The following is a 16443-nucleotide window of genomic DNA, read 5'->3' as shown; positions in this document are numbered from 1 at the left end:
TTACAGTAGTCTACTGGTAGATATACTCCTAATATCCGGAAATAACTATAGTGATAGTTACTATATATCTCTTTGTCAGAGTAGTATACCCATGTAACATTATCTACTAGATACTTTATCGGACCGACCGAATCGGATATCGGATTATGATAGCCCGAGTTCGATATAAACATCCAGCCTGATAACTGAAATAGTAATCAAGACTCGCACACAGACACACAATCTAGAAATAGCAACAACAACAAAGGGAGCAACTGAGCAAGATACCTAATCAGTACCTTCCGTATACCTTCCTCGGACTGACTCGGAGATACCTCCTGTTATAAGTAGTAGCTCCCCCAGTATAACAAAGCCACCTATAGCTTCTCACAAACCGGGGCCCCAACCCATTCCACCAAACTAAACAGAACAGCATCAAGCAGTGCAGTGCACTCAGTTCAGGGGGACCGCCGACCGGCCGATCAAGCCCGTTAGTTATCGTGTCTTCTTTCTTTAGCATGTGAATATTAATCATTCCATTCCAGCTACCTTAATACTTACCTAGTAAGTAGTATCCGTCTATCTGTGCCATTGGCCAACTCCGCAGCTACAAACGCATACACTCCTCTACTAAGATCTAACTAAACTTGTCACGGGAGCACTGGTAACATAGATACATACTATGAGTATTATAGTCAGGTATCGGAGTACACCACCTCTTCCTTCTCCCCATAAGGCCAGGCCAAGCCAAGCTGTACCATAACTAGTATGTATACTATACTAGCTAGATTAAGCTTCCTGCAGCACTGGCTCGGGCTTTTCGCCATGGCATTTACGATTAGGCGAGCTAAAAGGGGATTAGTTAGTTATTAGTTGGTATGTGAGTATGTATTAGTGGCGAATCGCTTACTTGCTTGCCTGCCTGCCTGCTTGCTCGGGGACCCGGGGTTTGGTTGTATGTAAGTAAGTGACTGAAAAGCGGAGTGGACGAAGGAGCATTGGCTGACATGCATGGATAGTGCGTATGTATGTATGTATGGATGGCATGTATGTGACTGTGTCGGTACGATAACCCGGCAGCGCAGCGTGTGACTGAATTAGGGGGTTTTACTAACTACGGAGTAGAAAATCAATCACCTGGTGAGCAGTTAGTAGTTTGGTTAGTCTAGTTGGTTTATCCCGCAGTGACTGACGGACTGACTGACTGACTCCTTGCATGAGGGAACTTAACTAACTGACTGACCATGCGATGGTGCTTGCGTGCTGACTTACTTTTGAGGTGTGTGTGGGAGAGAGGGTATGGTACTAGTATCAATCAGGAGTAAGCTCCTGAAGGATGCGAGACTAGTTAGTTACCTAGTCTAGTCACTAATCCCTCAGCCTACGTAGACCACCCATCAGTTTGTATGTCTTTAGTGATGATTATCCCATGGCGAGTCAGTTCCATCACCAGTGGGTTTATCCAGCTCCGAGACAACTGACTAATGACTACCTATTAACTAACTAGTTATTCTAGACCGCAACTTCACTTCACAGCAACATGAAGCCAAGAAACAAGAACAAGAACAGAGCAAGAACAAAGTACTTTTGACGATGAGCGATTAAACAATTATACTTTCCTCCCTCCGGACTTACTGACCCGTCAGGAAAGAAAGAAACAAATAAACAACTCCCTACGGCTCGCTAACGTAGCATCCCGCCGGATGGATTTTTTAGGTTCATAAAGTGAAACCCCTTCAAGCTTTTCGGACAGCCTTCCGCTCGAGCCTCTCTCTCTCTCCCTCTCCTCTCCTTTCTTTTCATGAGGGGAGTTATTCACGGTATGGGTGAAAGAATCTTGATTCGAGGCGGCAAGTTGAGTTGGGTTTTTTGTGAGTTACGGCTGTCTCTACTCTCTAGAAGAGCCTAGAAAGACATGATAAGAACTTGATTCATCGAGTATATTTAAGCATATGCTGGATCCAGGCGATGGTTGAATGAAATACGTGTTGGCGTTATGGTAGGCTTTAAGGGGCGTTCTGTACTCCGTAATAAGCTTTGATAACTATAGCATAGAAACAACAGCAAGGCTGTCATTTTACAGTTGCCGCCGCTAATCAATCACCCATGGCTCCTGTGCTCGGCAACATATCTAGAAGTTGTGTATGCAAATTGGTGTATAAACTCAAGCCACTCCGTACTTATGTCTGCGCCAATGCTTTAGCCACTAGGATAGCTAGTTATCCTAATGGCAAGCTTTTAAAAACCTCTATCGAATTAGGCTCGCCACTCCGTAAGCTGAATGGTAATATGTCAGCCCCGACATCTGATACACTCATATGTAACCTGCAACTGCGATACCTCTCCTATCCCGTATTTTGAGTTCGGTTGATGATTTACCTCGTCCTTTGCCATCCACCTATCAGCAGCTACTTATCTTGCGCAGCCAAGCTTGATGTGTAGGTAAATCATGTTCGCTGGTCTAGCCCGAATAAGCACCTCTCTTGGGCCACCTCCCCGCCGGAAAGAAAAGTATAAAACTAGGTTGACAGCAAGGTTAAGAGACGGGCGCAAGGAACGCAGTGACAAGAGCGATAGCTATGAGCCTATCACATATTGTCAATCCCTGGTCGGGTTGACGACGCCATCTATCTCACTTTTTGTAGTTATTATCGAAGAGAACTGACACTTTCATGGTCGGAAAGGAGTAGAAGTGTACTCCACCGGGCTATTCGGCCGCAGCACGTAATCTACTCTAGTCATGGTCGCAGTTGTAGGTACTTTACGGTGTAGGAATCTGCCGGCGTGCTGCAATCTCCTATCTACTCCGTATCTCCTAGCTTGCAGACGGATAACGTCCGAGCAGACCCTTTTCGCGGCCAATGCACACTAGCAGCTCTCCTGAGCCGCTAGGGAGACCACCAATTGATTTAGCGGGTATCTAGTCGAGAGTCGTTGCTCGCCCAAGACCTTTAGTCGCCAGTTAGTCCTTCTGGCTAATGCTATAATCTCGCAGACTTCACGCTGCGATTGCGACGGAATGAAGGGGGCGAAAAATAGACAGATCATAACGATGTGCTTGATCGACGATGCGTAGATCACATTGGCTACAACTTGACCGATCGAACCACCCCTGTCTATGTAGGTTGTACCAAGTCGTACAGGAGTGGCTTCCGGGCAGGGTTGTTTGCCCGGACCGGGGGGGTTTTATTTTTCTCGTATGTAATGGCAAGGAGAATCCCCCCCTTGCGAGACACTGCCGGGGGGATACAGCATGGCATGGCATGATGGCATGGCGTAGCATGCATACGGAGGATAAACTTGGATGACTGGCTGGAAATGGCGTAGAAGATGGATGGATAGAGGGATGGATGGATGGATGGGATGAAGACCAGTTTGCTTGATGATTATTAATGCGTCTGTCACCGTGGCCGCCACCGCCCTCGATCTCTTTCCCCAAACCCCCCGCCAATACCGACAGGCTGGTGCTGGCCGCGCCTCCCGTCGGGAAAGGCTAGAGATGGTGGACCGTTAAGTTCCAGGGAAGAAGAGGCCAAGCTTGTGATTTCCGGCGCCTCTTTGTTTGCGCAATCTGGTCATGGGGCTAAGATGAGTTGAACCCAGGTACTACCCAAGGGGGCAGTAGCCTCCTACTCCAGTAGGTAACACTACCTTCGACGTGGAGCCTTCTTTAGCGGCAATCCTAGGCCGGGGGGAGAGGTTCATTGATAGGTAGGTATGGTCAATCCACGGATCCTTCTCGTCTGGCAACCGTCCGAGGGAACCAATGACTGCAGTGGTTGGCATCTTGTCCACGGGGCTTGCATATGCGTTTCTTCAGCGGGTTGATTTGAAACCCGACTGTTGACACCATCGCGGATGGCGGTGATTAAGGTTGGCCTGGTTGACGAAGCCATGCTAAAGCCATCCGAGGCTATCCCCGTAAGCGAATTACACAAGTAGATACGGAGAACTAATTAGTGGTGTTCCAATACAAACAACACCAATACTGAGTAAAGTACATAAGCTAAAGGTTAACACCTAATCAATAAGTCAAGTCCTGTGAGAATACCCGAATGAACAGAACAGAGGAGGTGACCAAGTGAGTGTACTCTGTAGGTGTAGAACAGCTTGCGCGTGTCAAGCAGGACTGACGCCTGAGTGGCCGGCCGTCTTGTCCCAAGATGCAGGCCGACCAGCCAGGCAAGTCAGGTGGGGCATCACGGAGGAAGCAGTCGACGCTAACGCCTGGATGGGGATAGTGGGCCACACCCGAAGCCCGAGCCAGCCAGTGCAGACTCTCCTCCAAGGCGCTAGTACCGGGCGTATCGACGCTGTACCACCTGGGTAAACACAAAAAGAGCATGGTAAAATATTCATACCGACGGTCTGACGGTCTGTATGGGAGTAATCAGTAGACTAAGGCTCAAGACTAACTCTTTCAGTAAGATTGAGTACTACTGAGTAAGTATACTGCCAGACACGGGCCTATCCACCAATCAGTAGTGCTGGTCCAGGATCCGCGAAACTCTGGTCAGGCCAGTCCCTGCCTATCGCTTGGTTCTTCCTCCCCCGGGGGAATGAATGGAGGCAGCACGATAGGGTGGATGGCCCGGAAGACTGACAACTACCAACAACCCTATCGTGGTCGGTCCAATATGCGCTCGTATTGGAAGTTGGGGGGATCCTCGGAGGAATGGGACAGAATGATTGGAATCTTCATCCTCCAGCGATCGGGAGACTGCTCCCCTCCCCCCGGTCAAGAGCCAGGGTCCCAGGAAGAACATGTGACCTTGGCCGTGGAATGGAAGAAGCGGACCAGGGACCGTTTGCCTTTGACGGAGAATGGGATTTCCTGCGCAAGTGCATTAAGATGAGGGCCGGGACGCAGAGTCCGTGCGAGAGAGCAGGGCCCAGGCCAGAGCAGTCGATGGGGGACGGATACGAGGTACCAAAAAACAAAAAAAGCCCATCAACCTTGGATCGAAAATCTCCATCCTTTTCTTTGGAACCCGATATTGTTTCATCCAATCTTGGGGTATTTCGATTAGTGATAGACATGATTTCCTTCTTGTAAGTAGTATCGCGATCATTGGATACCATGCTGGGACTCTTCCCCCCTCCAGGACGTAGAATGTTCCATTGGTGGATCTCCCCGTCGAGCTATACCCAAGTAATTCTCCGTACGTCAGCCGGTCGCGGGCACTCAGCTAAGAATAATCTCCCCAGCTGCCAGTGTGTGTGTGTGTGTGCCCTGCCAGCCAGCTAATTATTGCCGATAATGTTTCTAATAATTCTGGCTTCCAAGAATTATGATGCTTAGCAGCACTGAGGGACCGCCATGGCTTTCCTTCCCCCATCTTCTCGCCCCGACCCGATCAGCCTCAGCTGGTGTCCTCCACCGCCCGGCATCTGTCATGCATTCCTCGACGCAAGGAGCAACGATCGCTTGCCTGCCCCTTTTCGGGTTCCCCCGTGCTTTGCTTTTTTGTATTCTTTTTTTTTTTTTTTTCGTTCGTTTGGTATTTTTGATTATTGGTCTGGTGTTGATTGCTGCTGGTCCACGTCGATTGGCCATCGCGCGTTACTCCGTAATGGCCTGTTCGCTGGCCCTCTTTTGCTCCTTCTCCCTCGTCGGCCCCTCTTCTCCCCTGGTGCCCTGGGAGATGAACCCTGGATGAATGCGTCTCTATCCGTGCCATTCTTTTGATCGTTGTTAATTCTCCCGACCATCCACCGTCGATCTGGAGAATCCCCCTTTCCCACCCCCTCCTCCTCCTCCTCCTCCTCCTCCTCTCTGATCACTACCCCCGACGCAGAGGGCTAAGCTTATTCTAAACTCCACCAAACAGGGCAACAGTGGCCAGCATTCCCTGCTGGGTCGGGGGTGGCCGATCGTCCAGACGGGACGGCGCTCCACATGCCTATCTATACGTACATACAGCCAACCTAGTTTTTACGATCCCAAGATCCGTATGGACTATGGAGTAATGGAGTAGGGGGAATAAGAAAAAAGATTAAGAAAACCCAAGGAGGGAGGAGAGGATGTGGAGAAACGGGAAAACAGAAGTACGGTGTAAAGTACAGTGACTTTTGGTTTGTTTTCTGCGAAGCTGCCAAAGGGGGCAATCAGCAAAAGCAGATTGAGATTGGATAAACAATACGGAGAAGCGACTAGACCCAAAAGAGATCCTGGGAGGGCTAACCGGTTTTCTGGCACCATTGATTCTGGCCCTTTTCGGGTCAAGTCCATCTGCAGACGAGGGTCTGGACGATTCTATTTGTCGGGCGAGACGAGAAAAATCGTGTCCATATCTCGTCTCATCTAGAGGATATTGAGGGGGGGAAAGGGAAATGACTGGAATGATGGGAAGTTCCCTGCTCATCAGGAGCAGATTATTGATCATCCGTCTGCTAAGAGCCTATGACAGCTAAGACATTTATTACTACTATAGTAGATTATCTAAGTATCTCTGCACCGTTCAGTGGAGGATACTAGGTGGCCGACTAACCGAGTCGCCCCCGTCGACCGTGGGAAGCGCCAAAGGTGGAACGCAAACAGCTTGGGCGCCTGGATGAGCCCTGTCAACCACGTTGCCGTTGATCAGGCGTCGAGGGATTCTGGGACTGGTTCAGTGTGTTTTAGCGAGACGTCGTCGTTGGTTCGGGCTTAGCTTAGGAATTGCTAGGCTAGGCTCAAGTGGTCGATAGTCAGTGGTGCTGGGGGTGGTTGGACCGGGAGAATGGCTCCATCCGGCTGTGGTTCAGGGTGAGCGAGGGAGGGAGAATAATGACTGGTAAGGTTCAGTCAGGTAGGAAACTTTGTTGTCAATGGTTCCTTTCAATATTACCGGCGGAACGTCCTGGGCCTGTCCGGGCGCGGCTGGGCTTGTCTCTCTTGTCTCTGTGTGTGTATTTTCTCCTACTGATGATTTTCTTTCTTATTTTTCTGATTCACCTCATGGAGGGGGGGATTTGCTTTGCCTGAAGGAATCCATTACGGTTACATGAAAGGAACAGGGAATAAATAATTCGTTGCTAATTATGAATTATCAAAATCAAGACGGAGAGTTGTGTTAAAAATAAATATACTCAAGTATTTCCTGAGAAAAGAAATGTGCAGCAACAGGAAAGCATTCATTCATCCATTCATTCATTTCTGCTGAAATTTTGGTTGGGTCTTGGCCCCGATTGGGAATCCTCCACTTAATGCGGTCGGACCAGACTAGCTGCTTTGGATGCTACTTTTTGGAGTCTGCTGATTGAGAAGAATATTATTCTTTTTCTCTTTTCTTCTGTCTATTTCTTTTTTTTGATTGACTGTGATGGAGATGAATAATAATATAATAAGAATCAGAATAAGAATAATACGACGAACCAGCTGCGTGAGTACGGGATGGATGTCGTGCTCTGTCTCTCCCCTTTTTTCCCTTCTCTGTCAGCCAGACCTCCTGCTTGGGATGGACCACCGGTAGATAAGGTGAATTCAAACCATCACCCAAAAAGTAAACAAATAAATAAAAATGCGTGCAGGATAGTTTAGTTAGTCATTATCGGACCGTCAGGGTGGGTATGTTCTCCCTGGTATTTTTTCCCGGCGTGAACTCAACCCCCGCGCTGGCCAGACCCGGCGCTGGACTGGTCTGGATACGTCTCCATTCCCGGCTTGTTTGGTCCTCCCCATTTTCGCCCATCAGCAAATAATCCATATTATTATTATTCAAATTCACCTCCATCCCGAGTCTTTCTGGCTTTCTTTCTTTTCTCGTTTCCCGCGAACAATAAAAGATCTCCCTCCCTGAACTTTCCCTCTCGCCTTTGCTCCCCTTTCACGACTTCTTCTTTCCCTCCTCCCTCCCTGCTGTGCAAGCTTATATCCAACTAGCATCTTCCCTCCTCCACCAGCGCCACCCACGACTTGTCCGATCTTCACCACTAATTCCCACACTTTCAGCTCCCACCAAACCAAACCATCCACCGCAAACTTCCGACTCCGACTCCGCCCGCCAATCTTCCCTTCCCGCCCTCCAAATCTTTGCTCTACGCGCGCCGGCTCCTACCATCCCCGCTGCCATTCGACTGCCGTCCATGGTACTCTAAACTGTCATTCCGCCAGATCTTCATCGCGCATATCCACATCAACAACAAATCAATCTATTTCTTTCTTCTCTCGTGCGCATCGCGTGAGGGCGCGTTGGCCTGCCTGGAGAAAGAAAAAAAAAAAGACCATGCCGTTGTCTTGACTACCTTCTCATCGCATAACACCTATCCTACCAACCTACCTACCTCGTCGATCTCCATTGCCGTATCCGCGCTTCATTCTTCTGTCGCATCAGTACTTTCGCTCTATCGGAAAGGATATGACTCTCGAATAAACACACTGGGGTCAATCCAACCTGACGTGAATATTTCTTCAACGATCGTGAAACAACCAACACAGGTGGTACCCGTCGAGCATCAAACCCACGGTCGATCTCCCAGGACCACCCCCGTTGCAGACTCAGATCGCTGATCGCGATCCGATCGCCCCTCCTGGATCCTCCAGACATCGCCAGTGGCCTGTCTGGCAGTCGATACTGGACCCTTGGATCTGAATCGGTCGCCTTCCCCGGACAGTTGTCCAGCACCTTGGCCACACCCTCTCCCGTAGTAGTGGGTGATTTATTTCCTTCCTCTAGCTTCTCCCGCGAGACATCCGCCAACCTGGCTGCCCTCGCGATTCCCCCTCCAGGCATGGGGACGGCGCTCGATGCGCTGACTACCCACCAGCCGTTGAACTCGCGTCGTCCTGCGGCGCCGACTCTGCCCAGCTTTGAGCTTCCTGCACCCAACTTTCACACCAACGTCAAGTACGCCCATCATACCAACCCTCCGCCTATTAACCCCAGCGTCAGCAACCTTCTCACTCCACCAGCGACTACGCAATCTGGTGAAACGCTCCCTGCGACGACCTCGCATACCGCGACCACGGCCGCACCCACAAACCCGGAGTTGGCTCCGTACTGGCAAGGCCAGAGCGCATACCAAAGTGGATCAGGGGCAGCAGCTGCCCGTCAGTCGTGGAACTCGAGTGTGGTGTCCTATCCGAGTCGAGACACTTTCTCCCCGTCGGTGAACTCCCTGAATCGAAATCCTGCCACGTCGACTCCAGGCACCGAGCACATCGCCCAGTCATACGAGATGAATCATCTGCCTCCGTTTCACCAGTCTGCATCAGTCTCCACCGCTGGCCCTGTTCAGGCGGGTGCTCCTCAGCAGCATCACGCAATGACACACGCAATGTTGTCGGCACACAACCCGTTGCCCAATCCAGCGCCGTCGCCGCATCCCCTTCCTTCGAACGATCCCTACATGGTTAAATCATCATCTGCCCCCGCTTATGGCACTATCCAGCAACTGTCCAGCCCCCCGGGCGGCTATTCGCCGTACGGACAACCGGGAATGGTTCCCAACCGGGTGGCATCGAACCCGCACCCATCGCACCATCTGAACTATCAACGGCAGCCATGGCCGTCGTATTCGCTTCCAGCGATGAACGGGCCCATCTGGACCAACGTGCACAATCCGAATGGACAGATGTCACTTACTGGAAATCTGCAGTCTGGGGTGCTGCCGGGCCTGCCGGGGTACAACAGTGGGCACGTGGCCAATATGCAGCAGATGCAGCAATTGTACGGGGGTCACCCACCCCATCCGGGTCACGGCGCTCCCGGTCCCACCAACGATCGACCGTTCAAGTGTGACCAGTGTCCCCAAAGCTTCAACCGGAACCACGATCTGAAGCGACATAAGCGGATCCACCTATCTGTGAAGCCGTTCCCGTGTACCCACTGTGACAAGAGCTTTTCGCGGAAAGACGCGCTCAAGGTGAGATGATTCCTCGGTAATTCCTTGGGTCTGGTCTAACAGTGTATAGCGACATATCCTTGTGAAAGGGTGTGGAAAAGACGGCTCTGATGGCCTCAAGGCCGGGGAGCACGGGATGGTGAAGGAGGAGGATCGAAGTGACGAATCGAATGGACAGCACTGAGAACCGGGATCGGGCGTTTATCGCATGTTCAGGAGTTGATGGAGGGTCGTTATTGTATTTGATTGACCAGCTTCTCTCGGACGGCGAGTTTGTATTTGACTGTGACTTACTTTTTTATTTTTTTTTTTTTTTTTTTGACGGGACAGGTTGGGACCGGATTGTTGATTGTTTGCTTGTTCGGGATGGCATCAGCGTCGGGCAGCCTGATTCATGTATACGTATGTAAGTAGAGGCGTTGATCAGCGTGTATGGATTGGATTGATTGTTATTATGTTTTACCTAACTTATCTGCGCTACTTGTTTCTATTTGGCCTGACTCAGAATGATTGAGTGGCACATGAGTGACCGGGGTAACAACTATACTCCGAGTGTGAGCGACCGAGAGACACTTGTCTCACAATGCAGCGAGAGATGAGTCAAAGGCTGCCAATGTTATTATCAATAACTGTCCCGCTGTTGCCAGCAGCAGACTGACAGACTACTTCATCGATATCTATAATCACCACCAACCAACCATGCGTAGTCCCCTTTTTATTCCCCTGCTCACAGCAATAACCCTAACCACCACTACCACGGCCCAATACCTCAAAGACATCAACCCCAACCCCGTCGACTACCCCGTACACGTCGACTTCGTCCCAGACTCGACCGCTCTCTCCGACCTCGAAGCCCCCAGACTATCTGAAGTCAACACCACCGTCTTCGAATGGTGGTACTTTGACGCCGTCTCATCCACGAACCCGAATACCTCCCTCGTCCTGACATTCTTCACGACCACCGCCACCGCGTTCCCTGCTATCCCACCTGATTCCTCGTCTGTGCTGCTCACTTATGTCTGGGCGACCTTGCCGAATGGCACCACGATCAGTGGCAATGCCGTTCCGGTTGATGCGTCGGTGATGGGCGATCGCGATGTGAATTCCGGAGGATGGGAGGGTACGGGGGGTTGGGCGGGGAAGGAATCGAGGTATGAGGCGTGGGTTGGGTGGGAGGGGGGGAGGGTGAATGGGAGTTTGAGGTTGAGTAATGTATACATACCTTCCTGGTGGGAATAGGGATAGATGTTGGTTTGCTGGAACTAATGGTAATGGTGTATATAGCCCACTCCGCCACATCTACCGTGCTCCACACCCAAGCAGGGTAATCGGGCATTAGGACTCGGAGAGGGTTTAGGATGGGTGGGTATCGTGCCGGACTCGCATGCGATGGTGGATCTGGTGGTTGATGGCGAGAAGGTGCAGTTTACGGGGCGTGGGTATCATGATAAGGTAGATCTCCCTTCTCTCTATATACTTCTTTCATTATGCTGTTGGTTGTTTGTCTAATGATGATAGAATTGGGGCAATCGACCATTCCAGAATACCGTCAAGACGTGGTCCTGGGGTCATGTGCATATCGGGTCTTACTCTTTGGTGTGGTTGCAGTATACTCCTCGAGAGGCAGGCAGTAATGACACCGCGCTGATTAAGAGTGCCTACTTGGCGCGCGATGGGAAGGTGCTGCAGTCAGGATGTCGCTCGAGTGTTATTCATGTCTATGAGAAGATGTCAGCCACTAGCTATGCGGTGAATGTGGTGATGTCTGGCGTGGAGTTGCAGATTCAAGGGACAGTTGCAGTGGCTGGAGATGGAAAGAACTATTTCCGGTGGAATGGGGTAGTTTCGGGGGTGGTGGAGGGAGAGAGATTGGATGGAGGAGTTGCTGTGTTTGAAGGGTTTAGGTTGTAGTAAGTAGTCGATAGTAGCTGAGTGAATGGAGACGTTGAAGTTATCTACTTATATGATAGCATTAGAACCTTCAGTATATAAGAACAGTCGCTTCACTATTCTACTACTTTCTCCCTTGTATCTCCTTAAATGTTCTACACCATGTCTGGAGACATATTATGATCTTCTATCAATCCCTAGTCATATAATACACTAAGCCTGATATCTATCAATGCAGAGACCGTGACTGATTGTCCCTCACTAAGCTGCAGAAAATCATGCTTCTTATTCTCTATGAGGAATGTGGTGCTTTGCACCAGCTCCAGTCACCGCAACGATACTCATCTCACTATGTCCCGCTCGCTCAGCAGCAATCAAAAGTTCCTCCACAGTGAGTTTCAGCCCTTGCTCAGACAAAAGATCATCTCCATCACTGATTGCGCCTCGCAATACAGGCCCCTTCAACCCCCCGTTCAGCTCCCACACCTGACCATCCTTCTGCACGAAAGCGATAAAATGGTGATGATTATCATCCCTCGGCGAGGGAACATTCGAGGACCCGCGCGAGGCGGCATCCATATGCGCCTCTTCAAGTAACTGCGAATCATACAGCAGTTGTGCTCTCTCTTTCGGGCTGAGATGGATGGCTTGCTGGCGGAGTATATCGAGTCCCGTGCCCGGGAGGACATATTGACCGTCCTCGAGATTGAACACGACATGTAGGAGGGCCATTAGCCCACAGGCGTGTCCGAGAGTTTGTTTCATCCATAGGATGGGTTCGTCGGGGCCTGAACCGGTATACTCTGGCGTATTGAGCTCGGCGGCTGGAGGACGGGCACCGAGATAGATGGGCCGGTCGGCTAGGACGATCAGGGCATGACAGGGTCGGGGATACCATTCTTGGATCAACTCTGGAGAGGTGGAGATGATATCGTGGAAGTCGAGATCGTCTGAGATGCTGAGGTTTTCGCAGAGGAGTTTGAGGACTTCGGGGTTATTCTCTGTACTAGGTTAGTATTGAGTGGTGTGTCCGTAGCAGGAGGCGAGATGATTACTTACCGAGAGGGATGAAGGTCTTGCAGCCATCGACGATCTCTGCCGATGGAGGTATAGGCATTTTGGAATGTTACTGATGGCGATGGCTTTATCCAAGTGGCAGCTGCGTGTGTTTGGTGTGAGAGGATGAAAGTATTCCCTCAGGAGGATCTATTTGGGAGGGGTAAGGAGGTGATACTGTAAGTGTCAGAAGCAATACACACCTCGATACCAAGGATACACGGAGTTCCTGGTGGACCAGCATAACTTAATAGGACAAACAAGGTTGTTATGTTTGTTTCATATAAATAAGAGAATAATTCGGGGGTTCTGCTACTATACTAGGTAGCAATTATGTCTCCTTTGGCTTCCTCTTTGATCATTTCATTTTTGACCTGAAATAGTTGCTTTAAGAGATTACGAGTCCGGCTCCTCGATTGTGCTATATGGCAATTATCAGAATGAATTAGATATATAACAGCCACCAATTTTACTGGAAATATACAACTGTGTTGGTTCTATGTAGAAGATCTGGGAAAGATAGTTGCACCTGTCCATCTAGATAAAATTCTTGATTTATCTATCCTTCTCTAGGAGATTGTGTCAGAATATATTTCTAATAGATTAGTATCTGAGGTTATGCGATTAGAACTTTGATAGTACCTTTGAATGTATCAATAAGAGCGCCTAGATAGTAAGAATCAAGTGTTTTACAACTTCATTTTTTCATTTTGACCTGAAACAAGTATATATATATTATCAAACTAGGAATTATTTCTTCCACTCCTCCACCAACCCCCGATAATCCTCCATCCCATACGGCTGCACCCACTTCTTGAAACCCGCCTTCCGACGCCACTCCAGCCCCAAATCCTGCAACAACATATCAATATACGGCACCGTATCGAACACAAAATCCGCATTCCTCTTGCCGAACCCCCCAGGAACGCGATACTTGCCAAATTGCGTATGCAGCGCCATCTCCCACACCACATCCCCATCCACATCGTCTGCCATCAACCCCTTCCGCACCTCTTCCGGACACTTCTCCCGCGCCCGCACCCCCATCCCCAGATTCTTCTCATCCCCCATAAACGCCGTCACCCACAGCGCCTGCACCTGCGCAATCAGCGGCGTATTCACCGTCATCGTCGTCCCCAGCACCGCCACCGACCGCTCCTTCATAAACGCCGCCGGCACCATGAACCTCACCAGCCGGAACGGATGTTTCGCTGTAGCGGGTGCCCCGGGTGCCAGGGGCTGATAGTCCTCCTTCCCATTGACACCGACACTCAATCCCTTGCGCAGTGTCGGGAACCGGGTGAGAATCTCCTTGTCAGCGCGCTTGACCATCGGCACCGACAGGTAATCCTCGGCCCAGGGGAATCCTAGGTCGCGCTCGATCCCCGCCGGTTTGAACTCCATGTTCGGCGTGGCCTTCCACCCCGTCGCGCAGATTAATCCCTCACTCGGGACAATTTCCCCGGATTTACCTAACCGGATGCCTCCATCCTCAGTAAGTGCAACGATCTCATCAATCACCACCCTTACTTTGCCCTCTCGAACAAGAGCGAAGAAATCCTCCTCGTAGTTCAAAATACTCAGTCCACTAGCGATCCACATCGGACTGATCCACGGCCTCAACTTCTTCGTCTCCTCGTGTGCATCGTAGTTATTCAACGTGAGCAAGTCATTCTCCAATACGGACCAAAACCCATCCACAATCTTCCGTCCTAACCAGGTCGAATGCAGGAACCACCGTATCCCCGAACATCCGTCCGCGTCGCCCCAGATACACGGCGAGAACCACGTCAGTAGTCGCGTGGTGAGTAGCTTCTCGAGCCATTTCTTCAGCGGAGTCACGTACGGCGGAGCCATCCAGACTGGCCCGTGGCCCGTCGATCGGATGATCCATGTGACTTGGGCGCCGGAGGTGGCGGCGGCGTGGACGGCGTCCCAGGCGGATTTGGTACCGCCGTAGACGGTCACTTTCTTGTCCTTTTGGAAGAGAGAGGCTTGGTGAGGGAGGAGAGTGCCGGTGTGGGTGAGTGGATGGGGGTAGGTTTCTTGGCCGGGGAAGTGCGGGAGGAAGGGTTCGGAGGTCATTCCTGTAGCCAGGAGGAGTTTCTTCGTATGTATGATCTTCCTCTTCTCTGCATCATGCTCTGGAGTAGAGGTAGTGGTGGTGAGTGTCCAACTCCCATCATTATTATCGTCATGCTCAACAACCTCCACCTTGGTCTCCAGCCGGATCAGATCCCGGAGATTGAAGTGATCCACAAATGCATTGAGGTACTTGTGGAGCACGTGCCCCGGGATATGTTCGCCCGGCTTCACGCCGTATGTGGCGCCGTCCATGGGAAAATCACTGTACTCGTAGGTGCCCAGCATGTTGTTCGATTTGAGGCCCTGGTAGAGGCGGTGGGCGGCCCAGACGCCGCCGATGGTGGAGGCGCTGTCCAGCAGGAGGATCTGGGCGGTGGGGTGCACCTCGTGGTAGGTTTTGAGGGCGGCGAGGCCGGACCATCCTGTGCAGAGGTATTAGTTTTCTGCTGAGAGTATGAGGTAGATTATGGGTGTAGATGATGGGTGTAGAGGGTGGAGGGAATGAGACGGGAAGGGCATGCAAGGGATGGATGGAGCTGAAGGATCAGTGAAAGGTACGTACCTGCTCCGACAATGACAAGATCGACGGATTCCATTTCCACGGATGATGAGTCCATAGTGGATGGATGACGAATCTGTAGGCTGTGATTAGAGTGGAATTGAATAGAAAAGAAAATGAAAATTAACAAAGAAAGTAAGAAAGAAAGAACCTTTGAGAGGAAGACAATGGCAAAGGAATGCCAGCCAGGTCGGTAATGAATAAAAATAACAATGCACTTTGTCGCTAATGTAACACCACCACCTTCATAAGCATTCACAGCATTGACTCGAGTGGAGCAACACGCCAGCAGTCAACCAGCGATTTATAGTAACACCAACCCCTCAAGAAAGGAAGCAAGAATGGGGAGACTGAGAGGGGGTGGGAATGACCGTTGGAAAGCCGCCGATCGCGGGTTATAATCCCGTCCCCTCTCTCCCTTGCTTGGCTGCATCTTTTGAATGGCCTGGATTTACTCCGTAACCTCCTCCGTGATTTAGTGGCGGGCTAACGGGGTGACCAAGTGGGAAAAGACGAAGGGGACGGATCATTGGAAAAGGGACTAGATTGGTCTGCAGTGGACGGGAAATGATAGTAGACTTCCGAGGAAATTGCAGAATCCTCAACTAAGTACGAGGATGGGGAGGGTATGAGGCCAGTGATTTGTTGGTGGATGGCAAGCGACGGACTGGCGCGGACACTAGTTTTTGACAGACAGTTTAGGGCTATCACTGTTTAGTACTTACTCCTTGGAGTCTTAGTGTATGACTGGCAAGCTCCACTCGGGTGGAGTTGGGAGGATTCTGGTCCCAATGTTCAGAGTTTGGGCCGGTGATTCACTTGTTGACAGGAATGACCAGAATGACAGCTGATTCCTGGATGGTCAGAACTTTGTCTGAATTGACGAATTGACTGGTCAATTGGTTCCTCTTCACTGCCTCGCTGCCTGCAAATCTGCACTGCACCTCTATCTGATTAATGCGATAAACTCAATAATCAGATTCAATAGTTGATGCATACACCCGCATTATTGATATGTCATGCATCCTTTCGCAGCCTGCTGCATCCCT

General features: G+C 50.5%; 5 protein-coding genes across 5 annotated transcripts; 3 read left to right on the top strand and 2 right to left on the bottom strand.

The window, feature by feature from the left end:
• Window positions 1-2240: 2240 nt before the first annotated feature.
• Window positions 2241-2760, top strand: ASPBRDRAFT_45198 (uncharacterized protein). Its single transcript, XM_067625345.1, has one exon. The coding sequence runs from the start codon at window positions 2429-2431 to the stop codon at window positions 2642-2644; it is 216 nt and encodes a 71-aa protein (XP_067477151.1). The 5' UTR covers window positions 2241-2428; the 3' UTR covers window positions 2645-2760.
• Window positions 2761-4616: 1856 nt separating this feature from the next.
• Window positions 4617-9988, top strand: ASPBRDRAFT_56674 (putative C2H2 finger domain protein; the record flags this gene model as incomplete). The annotated part of the gene is made up of 4 exons (XM_067627606.1): window positions 4617-4716; window positions 4737-4854; window positions 8463-9825; window positions 9875-9988. 4 exons carry the CDS (start codon window positions 4617-4619, stop codon window positions 9986-9988), a joined length of 1695 nt encoding a protein of 564 aa, XP_067477150.1.
• Window positions 9989-10134: 146 nt separating this feature from the next.
• Window positions 10135-11715, top strand: ASPBRDRAFT_76559 (uncharacterized protein; the record flags this gene model as incomplete). The annotated part of the gene is made up of 3 exons (XM_067629322.1): window positions 10135-11016; window positions 11089-11256; window positions 11323-11715. Exons 1-3 carry the CDS (start codon window positions 10504-10506, stop codon window positions 11713-11715), a joined length of 1074 nt encoding a protein of 357 aa, XP_067477149.1. The 5' UTR covers window positions 10135-10503.
• A 68-nt stretch (window positions 11716-11783) lies between these two features.
• Window positions 11784-12909, bottom strand: ASPBRDRAFT_156312 (uncharacterized protein). The gene is made up of 2 exons (XM_067619403.1): window positions 12754-12909; window positions 11784-12695 (listed from the first exon to the last, which is right to left on the bottom strand). The coding sequence occupies exons 1-2, from the start codon at window positions 12809-12811 to the stop codon at window positions 11980-11982; spliced, it is 774 nt and encodes a 257-aa protein (XP_067477148.1). The 5' UTR covers window positions 12812-12909; the 3' UTR covers window positions 11784-11979.
• A 591-nt stretch (window positions 12910-13500) lies between these two features.
• Window positions 13501-15431, bottom strand: ASPBRDRAFT_130112 (flavin-binding monooxygenase-like protein; the record flags this gene model as incomplete). The annotated part of the gene is made up of 2 exons (XM_067618201.1): window positions 13501-15257; window positions 15398-15431. 2 exons carry the CDS (start codon window positions 15429-15431, stop codon window positions 13501-13503), a joined length of 1791 nt encoding a protein of 596 aa, XP_067477147.1.
• Window positions 15432-16443: the final 1012 nt, after the last annotated feature.

This window comes from Aspergillus brasiliensis (assembly GCF_001889945.1).
Source record: "Aspergillus brasiliensis CBS 101740 unplaced genomic scaffold ASPBRscaffold_9, whole genome shotgun sequence".
NCBI lineage: Eukaryota > Fungi > Ascomycota > Eurotiomycetes > Eurotiales > Aspergillaceae > Aspergillus > Aspergillus brasiliensis.
The sequence above is the reverse complement of the archived record's forward strand: the minus strand, read 5'-3'. Positions and strand labels throughout refer to the sequence as shown.